General features: G+C 43.7%; 1 protein-coding gene across 2 annotated transcripts in view; it reads left to right on the forward strand.

Moving 5' to 3' along the window:
- Nucleotides 1-2,730: 2,730 nt before the first annotated feature.
- Nucleotides 2,731-12,393, forward strand: part of zcchc14 (zinc finger, CCHC domain containing 14) — a 31,838-nt gene continuing 22,175 nt past the window's right edge. For both annotated transcript variants that reach the window (XM_041837205.1, XM_041837206.1), the window contains exons 1-2: nt 2,731-4,213; nt 6,757-6,901. In XM_041837205.1, the coding sequence (XP_041693139.1) occupies nt 3,572-4,213; nt 6,757-6,901 (787 nt within the window). In that variant the 5' untranslated portion in view covers nt 2,731-3,571. The remainder of the gene's footprint in view (nt 4,214-6,756; nt 6,902-12,393) is intronic.

A 12,393-nucleotide genomic window follows, 5' to 3' on the forward strand; every position in this document is an offset into this window, starting at 1 on the left:
GAATATGTGGACAACTACAAATACCTAGGTGTCTGGTTAGACCGTAAACTCTGAATACTTTCTGAATGCATTGTATATGTATATAATGGTGTGTATAGACATTATGGATAGTATATGAATAGAAAACATTTGTACAGCAGTAGTTATATAGGATGAGTCTTCACTAGGATACAGTATATACATATGAAGTGGGTAAAACAGTGACCAGTGTTCAATGACTATGTAAATAGGGTAGCAGTTTCTAAGGTGCAGGGTTGAGTACCGGGTGGTAGCCGGCTAGTAACCATGACTAAAGTTCAGGGCAGGGTACTGGGCGGAGGCCGGCTAGTGGTGACTATTTAGATAGAAGCTGTTTTTCAGTCTCTCGGTCCCATCTTTGATGCACCTGTACTGTCAACTGTTCAACTTCTAGTTTTGATTTACATTGCGTTGTTTTCAATAATTGTGAATTCAACGTGAAATCAACAAAAAATTTCACCATGTCATTGGATTTAGGTTAAAAGTTAGATGAAAAAAAGACTAAATGCCCTTACGATGATGACGGGTTGTAAATCCAATGAGTTTTCCAGTTGATTCAACATCATCACATTGATTTTGGGTTAAAATGACGTGGAAACAATGTCGATTCAATAAGTTTTTGCCCAGTGGGCCAGTCCTGCCTTCAGGACAGGACTCATGACAATAAATGTCAATCTGCTATGTGGTCAAGGAAAGACATTCCATTAGAGAATACTCAAATGTCAAACAAGTGCATCTTTTAACAATATATGAATGCATTGCACACATTAGAAATATGTTTGCAATAATATACACTATATATACAAAAGTATGTGGACACCCCTTCAAATTAGTGGATTCGGCTATTTCAGCCTCAACCGTTGCTGACAGGTGTATAAAAGCGAGCACACCGCCATGCAATCTCCATAGACAAACATTGGCAGTAGAATGGCCTTACTGAAGAGCTCAGTGACTTTCAACGTGGCACCGTCATAGGATACGTGGTCCTCTGTAGCTCAGCTGGTAGAGCACGGCGCTTGTAACGCCAAGGTAGTGGGTTCGATCCCCGGGACCACCCATACACAAAAAAAAAAAATGTATGCACGCATGACTGTAAGTCGCTTTGGATAAAAGCGTCTGCTAAATGGCATATTATATATTATATTATATTATATATTATATTATATTATATTATATATTATATTATATTATATATTATATTATTATTATATTATATTATATACCACCTTTCCAACAAGTCAGTTCGTAAAATTTCTGCCCTTCTAGAGCTGTCCCGGGCAAACTGTAAGTGCTGTTATTGTGAAGTGGAAACGTCTAGGAGCAACAATGGCTCAGCCGCGAAGTGGTAGGCCACACAACCTCACAGAACGTGACCGCTGAGTACTGAAACGCGTAACGCGTAAAAATCGTCTGTCCTCGGTTGCAAGACTCACTACCGAGTTCCACACTGCCTCTGAAAGCGATATCAGCACAATAACTATTTGTTGGGAGCTTCATGAAATGGTTTTCCATGGCCGAGCAGCCGCACACAAGCCTAAGATCACCATGCGCAATGCCAAGCATCGCCTGGAGTGGTGTAAAGCTCGCCGCCATTGGACTCTGGAGCAGTGGTTAATCACGCTTCACCCTCTGGCAATCCTACGGACTAATCTGGGTTTGGCGGATGCCAGGACCACACTACCTGTCCCAATGCATATTGCCAACTGTAAAGTTTGGTGGAGGAGGAATAATGGTCTGGGGCTGTTTTTCATGGTTCGGGCTAGGCCCCTTAGTTCCAGGGAATGGAAATATTAACGCTACAGCATACAATGACATACTAGACAATTCTGTGCTTCCAACTTTGTGGCAACAGTTTGGGGAAAGCGAGGTCCATACAGAAATGGTTTGTCGAAATCAGTGTGGAAGAACTTGACTGGCCTGCACAGAGCCCTGACCTCAACCCCATCACCTTTGGGATGAATTGGAATGCAGACTGCGAACCAGGCCTAATCGCCCAACATCAGTGCCCGACCTCACTAATGCTCTTGGGGCTGAATGGAAGCACGTCCCCGCAGCAATGTTCCAACATGTAATGGAAAGCCTTCCCAGAAGAGTGGAGGCTGTTATAGCAGCAAATGGGAGACCAACTCCATATTAATGGCCATTATTTTGGAATGAGGTGTTCTACGAGCAAGTGTCCACATACATTTGGTCATGTAGTATATTTCTAAAGATGTCAGTACTTTTTTTTAGGCCATAGTCAGAAAAAGCTACAGTTCAGATCTTCTGTAAAATAAAGGCCATGGACCAAACAATGCACACAGCCAGAGTGACGTTATGGAAATGACTTCATAACTGTTCTGCTCTCTCTATTCTGCTGCTCGTCTTACACTAATATTAGTTTGAAAAAACATTTGATGACAAAAGATGCCATATGCGTCTGTCTTTAAAACGATACACTTCCTCAACTCATACACTTTAGAGGGTGACTCGCTATTTAAAAAGTACAGTACCGCGTTGACCAAATCGGAGAGGTGTATGTTTGAGCGCATATGAAAAAGATGTGTAGTGCAGATACTTTTCTGACCAATCACACCAGCAGCTGGGGTTACTGACAAGATGTACACCCAATCGAAGTGGAGAATTTTCAGTTAATGGGCTTATCTGGCAGAGGTTGGGATAATGTATCACACAGCTGTTTTTCTTGATTTCAGGGTTATGACCGAATGAAAGGGAGGGTGCGTATTACTTGAATTGCATTTCGAAAAAGTTACGGACTGTTTACCGAAATGATCATCATAACCTTTATTTGTCTGGAACAAATCTGGATGCGCCACTGGTTATGCTTACGACCAATAGGATTTAACTAAATAGTTTGCGTTTAAACTTTAACACTAAGGTTGTTGGCTGCAGTTTATGGTCTTGTTTGTTGGCGGACGCTCTCAGAAGTTCAACGAATGCAATGCGGATTCCCATCGAAAAGTATTGTCTTACAGGGGGAAATCAGAGAGTGGCGCCAATGACACTGGAAGTAAAGTATCTCTGTGTGTAATACTTATATGGTATTTTTCATTTCAATCTACTTTATGGAGGAATGTGCATGCTCTGTTCCATAATCCATTGACGTGGGGACCTCGGAGGGCTGGCGGAGAAAGCCTGGATGACTGGGGAGTTGTCACTACGCTGAGCCTTGCAATATAGTAAACCCAGACTCATGCTTTTGTTTATAGACTTTCACGTGAATAACGTTTTGAATACATATTTCAACAATGTTGCGACTGGCCTGTAAACAAATAAATTGGGCGTGCGATAGGCCTAACTTATGTTTCCGAAAACTCAAGTGGTCCTGGATACATTGAATACGATTATTGTCAAAATAATAACCAGCGCCAGGTGAACGTTCACAAAGTAACTGTTCCGGCACCGGAATTGCTGCACTCTTTGTTTCAAGTTTATTGTAGTAGGCCTAGATGGAGTTTTGGCTGACTCATTTTAGTCTTGCCATCTTATTATTTTTAGGCCTAATTACTATCAACAAAATAATCCATGTTTAAATTTGTGAGTCGCTATTAAAATGGTTGAAAATCGATGTTCCGTTCAAAGGGAAGGGGTCTACCACTGGTTCTCGATATTGAATTCGGCCCAGAGAGCTGAGTTCCTTTGTGGGCTTTTGGACCTCTGTGTTCCAATCGAACTACGCTTCCTCGGGTCTTGCTTGGAAGACTTAGCCCGCAAAGACTATCACTCCCTCAGGGACGCCGAGATCAAAGCCAACAACCCTGCTGACCTCTCGAATCTTACCAACATCACGGACGACGTCGTGAGGAGCAAGCTGCTCATCTCCCTCGCACTTCTCAGCTCCGACAACCGAGAGGCGGCGGGTGTTCTCTTCCGAACGCTCACGCACATCGACAGCATCATCAACAACTATGGCCTGCAGCTCAACGATGGACGAACGGGGGAGCAGTTCCTTCTCCTCTTCACCATGGCATCCAATCACCCGGCTTTCAGCTTTCACCAGAAACAGGTGCTAAGACAGGAGCTGACCCAGATCCAAGAGATCCTGCAGGTCACCTGTGGAGAGCAGCAGGCCGGCACTGGAGGCTGCAGCGGGACTGGCTCGCTGGCCACCCTGTCTCCCGCCACTAGCATCCCTACCTACATCACTGCGCCCACCCTCAACTCCTGTCAGGCCGGGTGTCCATGTTGTCATAAGGTAGGTCATATATTGTCCCTGTTGTCACTTACTTGATGGCTAGATATCTGAATGGTCTTGTGCCACTGCCAAGTTTGAGAAAATATCCAAAACACAAAGTTCTAGGATACCTAATAAGCAAAAGAGTTGGTGAATGCTAGTGCATTCAACAACTCCCAACACTATTTTGCACTATGGCTTATTTATTGCCTTACCTAATTGACTATTCGCACACACTGTATATATATTTTCTGTTGTATTTTTGACTTTATGTTTTGTTTTACCCCATATGTAACTCTGTGTTGTTGTTTTTTCGCACTGCTTTGCTTTATCTTGGCCAGGTCGCAGTTGTAAATGAGAACTTGTTCTCAACTGGCTTACCTGGTTAAATAAAGGAAAAAAAAATAAAAAAAAATAAACAAACATGTTTTTCACTGGTCCCCCAGGGGCATGTCTGTCTGTTGTCCCCAACCATTGGTGTTCCTCCTGAGTCCTGAACATTCACTCACAATGTCTGTCTGTAGATTCAGCATGACTTTTATTTCTCTGGAGAACCGGATGTCAACACAGCAATGTGGGAATGGGAAACCACGTCTTCCTTGTTAACTAAATATACAGCTTTCTTTGCTTTTAAGATGTATTGCAAAACATTATGAATGATGTTACGACAGTTTAAGGGGCTTTTGTTGAACATCAGGAATATTATTATTTACAAAAAACAACCTCTAGATACATCTGAAAATGTCATTACCCTTGTGTGTGTGTGTGTGTGTGTGCGTGTATGTGTGTATGCACTGGCGTGTGTGTTTGACAGAGAAAGAGAGTCAAGAACACTTAAAAGGCCGGATATAATGTTACAAATGAAAAATGTACCGTAAACCATCAGTTGGATTTGAACACATTGGCACACAGGTTGACTTTTTTCTATTCTTAGGCAAAGAGAGGATCTCTACGAAGGCCTGTTTGTCATTGTGTTGAATCTGAGACACACAGCACACACACACAGGGCTGTTCAAACTTGTGTCTGAGGGGAAAGTACCCTGCCTGCTCAAAGGAAAGCGGTTGGTTGTATTTAGTGTTGTTTTGGTCTTGGCCTCCGTTAAGTGCAGGCCAGCACATTTCTCAATGCTGAAATCAATCCTGTGTGAGAGAGACTTAACCCTCCAGTGAATCACCAGGAAGCTCTGATTGCTGCTCTCTCTGACTGTTCAAAGAAGAAGCCTTTACGATCACCCTAACCCGATCAGACATGAAACATAAACCACACTCACATATTAATCATACAGTAAATTCTAAACTTATGGTAATGAGTGATGAGAAAAAAGTAAATTAAAAATGTCACACATCATTTACTGCTTTATTTTGGGTTTAAGCCTTCAGGAAAAAAGGCAGGAGGAACTCCTTAGCGGTGTTTCAGTATGTTATCTGCCAGGACCTTTGCCACTGCCATGCCCATTTCAGTTCTAAACCCAGCTCAGGCAGCTAGCATTTCTCCTAGCAGCAGGATTTCCCATTTTCCCCGAGAAAAGTAGAAGATTTGGCAGGAGTCGATGTGGATGTGGCAGTAGCACACTGTAAAGCACACTTAATTGGTTTCAGAGCTTGTCTGTGTGTGTTTCTGTTGCTGCTTGGATGAGCATGTGTGCTGCATGACCTCTGCTGTTAAACACATCAGCCTCACCACTGAAAGGGCTTCAAAAAGGAAAGAAAGACACAACTGTATACACATTTGGTTGGAATCAAGCCATTCCCGTGACCAATCAATTTGGACTGCACAACTCTAGAAATTAAATTTTACCGGTACATGTAAATAATTACTGAAGCAATAAGATTACTGTGCATATAAAAGTAAAGACAAGCAGGATAAATTGTCCTGAAATAATATAAGAGTAGACCACCTAACAACAGTCCTTTTTCAAATGGCTCACCTTTCCAGGAAAGTGGTTAGTTGTACAGACAAGTGTTCAGAGTAACAGTGGCTATTACTGTCACCTAGCTGTCTTCTTGACAAGGTACCTAATCACAGAGCAAGTGTGCTGCTTAGTGTGTCAATGCCCACTGTCAATGGTCATAACGTATAACTCTTAAGACAATATAGGCTACTGCGAAAGAGCTAAACAATTTTGTGAAAGACCAGCTGTCATATTTGTGGGAACCTTTTACTAATGACAGCTTTCCATCACTTAAAGGGGCACTTAATCACTTTTTAACCTCATATTCAGTATCTCCAGCACCATACCATTGTCTATGTGAAAACAGTGATTTTCTATGTTCTTTAGTTAAAAAGAGATGAAGAAAAGGTCCTGAGAAAATGACCCCTATGAGGGCATCTGAGGTCATTTTCAAATGAATTCAGTGATTTTGAAAAATGTATGTGTGATCCTGTTTCTTACCTCTTTGAGTCATGATAGATGAGGAAGCTGAATGTGTGACAGTCAATGTGTAGGACAGTCTGAAAGGCAGTCAAGGTGCTGAAAGATTACAGATCCGTAACCTTCTAACTGCTTCTGACCATGATATTAACCTCTGATTACTTAACCTGACCTTTGACCCCTGTTTCACAGACAACGCTCCGAGAGGACGGGGCAGGGCGAGGGGACGGTGCAGGGCGAGGGGACGAGGGGATTGTTCCAGAACCCATGCCCCACATGCCATCTCTCTCATGCAAGGAGCTGCCAGTCAAGGTGCATGTTGGGAAATCGAGCAAAGGTGAGACACAGAACTTTGCTCTGACATACTTATACACAGAAATCTGTCACACTTATCTACCCTGTCTGCGTACGAGACAGGACAGGACATCCCAGTGACAGTAAGGGTCAAGGTTCTCTCCAACAACGTCACACACTGTAGTATGGGATTCTTGAGTTCAAAGGTATTACGTTGTCAGTCATTCAGTACGTGTCTTTAGAATAAGCAGTTCAGTTTGTGCCAGACACTCACACATGCACCCAGAACAAGAAACCACACGCTGAAACACCGAAACCGACAAACCAGGCTCCTTGAGGAATGTGGAGGCATGCTTGCCCTACGGCCCTCCCCCTATCAGAAGGAGAGGGAGAAGGATGGTCATATATTTAGTTCTCAACCTGAGGGTGCACCATGGTGCGGTGAAGGGCATCAGTGTTATGTTTTACACACTACTACATTGCTCTGGTCTGGAGGGAGAAGCTGCTGCAGGAATCTCCCATCAACCTCTGTTTCACATTTCTCATTTTTCAGTCAGTCCTTTACACTGTACATACCTCTCACACACTACTAAACACTTCCACTGCTATGTGGAATGATGTTTAAAACCTTTACTCTAGTAGAGTGTCACTTTAGTATTAAGGTATTTGTTATGAGGGGGAATACTGTATATGCTATTCAATGAGAGTGTAGCAGACTGTTCTCTACTTCTCCTTAGTACAATATCTTTAAATATTTGCTGTTAGGCTATGAACAGACCGGAATAGACACTTGTACGCATGCACACCCACGAAGAAACAAACTCACAAAGGGCCATGCTTGTTTGGATTTGGATGATACTGTTGCATTGGATCATTTTAAGGTCCCAGACACTACAGCTATAAATATTGTTTCTTAGTTGTCCGCATGTATTTTTGTCTTTCTTCAACTCCCTGCTCTTTGCATAATGACGATGGCTTCTCCTGGCCTGGGTACCTGACTGTCTGCAATATATCTGCATTCCACACTACTACTCTATATTGTTGTGTCAATGTCAAGTACACTAAAGCAGAACACACTGGAACTCTTGAGATTACTGAGACTACTCTTGAGCATAACAGATGTTGAATCCAAGAGTGGTCACATGTTATGTAATTCACGAGCCACGTTTTCTTCTCCAGTTTTGGAAGGTTTTGTCTGGAGGTGGGACGGAGTGGGGGGGCAAATAGGAAATTATTACAGATTTTCTCCAAAGTTTTCAAAATAGGCAGTAGATGGTAGTACAGTAGAAGTTCTAAATTCCAGATTCTTCTTCGAGATTTGATTCTTCTTCTTTGATTCACTGTGCACTATCTTGTAGGTAGACGTGACAGGTCAATGGATTCTACTGTAACAATTTAATATTTTGAACACAAGCATGCGCACAGACACACACACACTATGTGTCAGTGTGCAGGATTGTCTTTTATCTGAAGGTAGTGCAAATATTAAGGGGTTGATAGTTTTTTGAACGGTGTTAGAGGGGTAAAGAGTTGATAGTTAGAGGAGCATGTTAAGCTGGGGTCTTATATTGCTTTGAAAGGAGCAGGTCTCTCGGTTACTCAGTAGGATTGGCCTCTTCGTTTTCTGGTAACCCAATGCTGAGTTAGCTACACTACCTCATGGCCAGGGCTGCATGCCTGTCATCAGCAGCACAAAGCAGGGCAAGCATACCTCCAAGCACACACACACGCACACATGCGCACACACACACACACACACACACACACACACACACACACACACACACACACACACACACACACACACACACACACAGACAGCAGCCAGAGTGCACTTGTTATTCAAACATGCAGATAGTGAGTGACTATTATTTTGGTAATGCAATCTTGGTTTTGGTGTCATTATCATAATACACACACAACACGAAAGGTGCTGATAATGCACAAAAGAGAAAAACTGTTGATTTAATACCTACTTTTGTGTGTCTTTGTGTGCCGGTGTATTTTCACAGGGTGCAATATGTAACCAGATCTGTTAGAATGGCAGAATGCCCTGGATTAACGAGTCTGGCACCAGGCATGTGGAGCCTCCAGCAGCTGCTGCCTGCTGGGCACAGGGCAGGGCAGGGTGCTGAGGGAGAGGCAAGGTGGTAGAGGGCAGTGGGCTGGGTACCTGGGCACTGTGGGCTGGGTGGCTGGGCAGTAGGCTGGGCAGTGGGCTGGGTGGATGGGCACTGTGGGCAGTGGGCTGGGTGGATGGGCACTGTGGGCAGTGGGCTGGGTGGATGGGCACTGTGGGCTGGGTGGCTGGGCAGTGAGCTGGGTGGATGTGGGCTGGGTGGCTGGGCAGTGGATGGGCACTGTGGGCAGTTGGCTGGGCAGTGGGGTGGATGGGCACTGTGGGCAGGGGGGCTTGGTGGCTGGGCAGGGGGCTGGGTGGCTGGGCAGGGGGCTGGGTGGCTGGGCAGTGGGCTGGGTGGCTGGGCAGGGGGCTGGGTGGCTGGGCAGGGGGCTGGGTGGCTGGGCAGTGGGCTGGGTGGCTGGGCAGTGGGCTGGGTGGCTGGGCAGTGGGTTGGGTGGCTGCACTTACAACAACAAAAAAACATTTTCACATGTGAAATAGCTGTTTTCACATGTTGAGCTTAAATTTAATATGAAACCATATTTTCAAATGTATGACATTTTGAGTTCACATTTTAACACCACCTTTTTGCATGTGAGAAGAAAAACATGTTTTCACCTCACGTGGAATGTGCAGTTTTAAATGTGAAAAAACAATCACATGGTTTTCATATAAGCCCTTGGGCTTCCAACCACACCTGCACACTTCACTTGTTTTCTTTGATGCAAATAAATAAAACAAAATAAATCAAACTAAAACGTAAAAAAATTAAACGTGCAAAAATCTCACATTCACATATGGAATTGCATCATCACATGTAAAAAACAAGACACATGTAAAAAATCATATTTGCAGTTTCACATGTAATGAAACTCTATTTTTTTGTGAAACAAACAAGAAATAAGACAGAACTTGAGTGTGCATAACTATTCACCCCCCTAAAGTCAATACTTTGCAGAGCCACCTTTTGCAGCAATTACAGCTGCAAGTCTCTTGGGGTATTACATTTTAACATTTCAGTCATTTAGCAGACACTCTTATCCAGAGTGACTTACAGTTAGTGAGTGCATACATTTTCATACTGGCCCCCCGTGGGAAACGAACCCACAACCCTGGCGTTGCAAGCACCATGCTCTACCAACTGAGCTACAGGGGAATGTCTCTATAAGGTTGGCACATCTAGCCACTGGGATTTTTGCCCATTCTTCAAGGCAAAACTGCTCCAGCTCCTTCAAGTTGGATGGGTTCCGCTGGTGTACAGCAATCTTTAAGTCATACCACAGATTCTCAATTGGATTGAGGTCCGGGCTTTGACTAGGCCATTCCAAGACATTTAAATGTTTCCTCTTAAACCACCCGAGTGTTGCTTTAGCAGTATGCTTAGGGTCATTGTCCTGCTGGAAGGTGAACCTCCGTCCCAGTCTCAAATCTCTGGAAGACTGAAACAGGTTTCCCTCAAGAATTTCCCTGTATTTAGCGCCATCCTTCAATTCTGACCAGTTTCCCAGTCCCTGTCGATGGAAAAACATCCCCACAGCATGGGGGATGGTGTTCTCGGGGTGATGAGAGGTGTTGGGTTTGCACCAGACATAGCGTTTTCCTTGATGGCCAAAAAGCTCAATTTTAGTCTCATCTGACCAGAGTACCTACTTCCATATGTTCGGGAGTCTCCTACATGCCTTTTGGCGAACACCAATCGTGTTTGCTTATTTTTTTCTTTAAGCAATGGCTTTTTTCTGGCCACTCTTCCGTGAAGCCCAGCTCTGCGGAGTGTACGGCTTAAAGTGGTCCTATGGACTGATACTCCAATCTCCGCTGTGGAGCTTTGCAGCTCCTTCAGGGTTATCTTTGGTCTCTTTGTTGCCTCTGATTAATGCCCTCCTTGCCTGGTCCATGAGTTTTGGAGGGCGGCCCTCTCTTGGCAGGTTTGTTGTGGTGCCATATTCTTTCAATGTTTTAATAATGGATTTAATGGTGCTCCGTGGGATGTTCAAAGTTTCAGAATTTTTTTGGGGAACCCAACCCTGATCTGTACTTCTCCACAACTTTGTCCCTGACCTGTTTGGAGAACTCCTTGGTCTTCATGGTGCTGCTTGCTTGGTTTTGCCCCTTGCTTAGTGGTGTTGCAGACTCTGGGGCCTTTCAGAACAGGTGTACAGTCGTGGTCAAAAGTTTTGAGAATGACACAAATATTAATTTTCACAAAGTCTGCTGCCTCAGTTTTTATGATGGCAATTTGCATATACTCCAGAATGTTATGAAGAGTGATCAGATGAATTGCAATTAATTGCAAAGTCCCTCTTTGCCATGAAAATGAACTTAATCCCCCAAAAAAGATTTCCACTGCATTTCAGCCCTGCCACAAAAGGACCAGCTGACATCATGTCAGTGATTCTCTCGTTAACACATGTGAGAGTGTTGACAAGGACAAGGCTGGAGATCACTCTGTCATGAGATCACTCTGTCATTGAGAACTTACATTTACATTTACGTCATTTAGCAGACGCTCTTATCCAGAGCGACTTACAGTTAGTGAGTGCATACATGTTTATTTTATTTATTTATTTATTTTCATACTGGAATCGAACCCACAACCCTGGCGTTGCAAATGCCATGCTCTACCAACTGAGCTACATCCCTGCCGGCCATTCCCTCCCTTACCCTGGACGACACTGGGCCAATTGTGCGCCGCCCCATGGGTCTCCCGGTCGCGGCCGGCTACGACAGAGCCTGGATTCGAACCAGGATCTCTAGTGGCACAGCTAGCACTGCGATGCAGTGCCTTAGACCACTGCGCCACTCGAGAGACAACTTGTGGTCAATCCTCAAGAGGCGGGTGGACAAACAAAAACCCACAAATTCTGACAAACTCCAAGCATTGATTATGCAAGAATGGGCTGCCATCAGTCAGGATGTGGCCCAGAAGTTAATTGACAGCATGCCAGGGCGGATTGCAGAGGTCTTGAAAAAGAAGGGTCAACACTGCAAATATTGACTCTTTGCAGAAACTTAATGTAATTGTCAATAAAAACCTTTGACACTAATGGAATGCTTGTAATTATACTTCAGTATACCATAGTAACATCTGACAAAAATATCTAAAAAGACTGAAGCAGCAAACTTTGTGAAGACCAATACTTGTGTCATTCTCAACTTTTGACCACGACTGTATATATACTGAGATCATGTGACACTTAGATTGCACACAGGTGGACTTTATTTAACTAATGATGTGACTTCTGAAGGTAATTGGTTGCACCAGATCTTATTTAGGGGCTTCATAGCAAAGGGGGTGAATACATATACATGCACCATTTTTCCGTTATTTATTTTGTAGAATTTTTTGAAACAAGTTATTTTTTTCATTTCACTTCACCAATTTGAACTATTTTGTGTATGTACATTATATGAAA

The sequence above is a fragment of the Coregonus clupeaformis genome, chromosome 19 (assembly GCF_020615455.1).
Source record: "Coregonus clupeaformis isolate EN_2021a chromosome 19, ASM2061545v1, whole genome shotgun sequence".
Classification (NCBI taxonomy): Eukaryota; Metazoa; Chordata; class Actinopteri; order Salmoniformes; family Salmonidae; genus Coregonus; species Coregonus clupeaformis.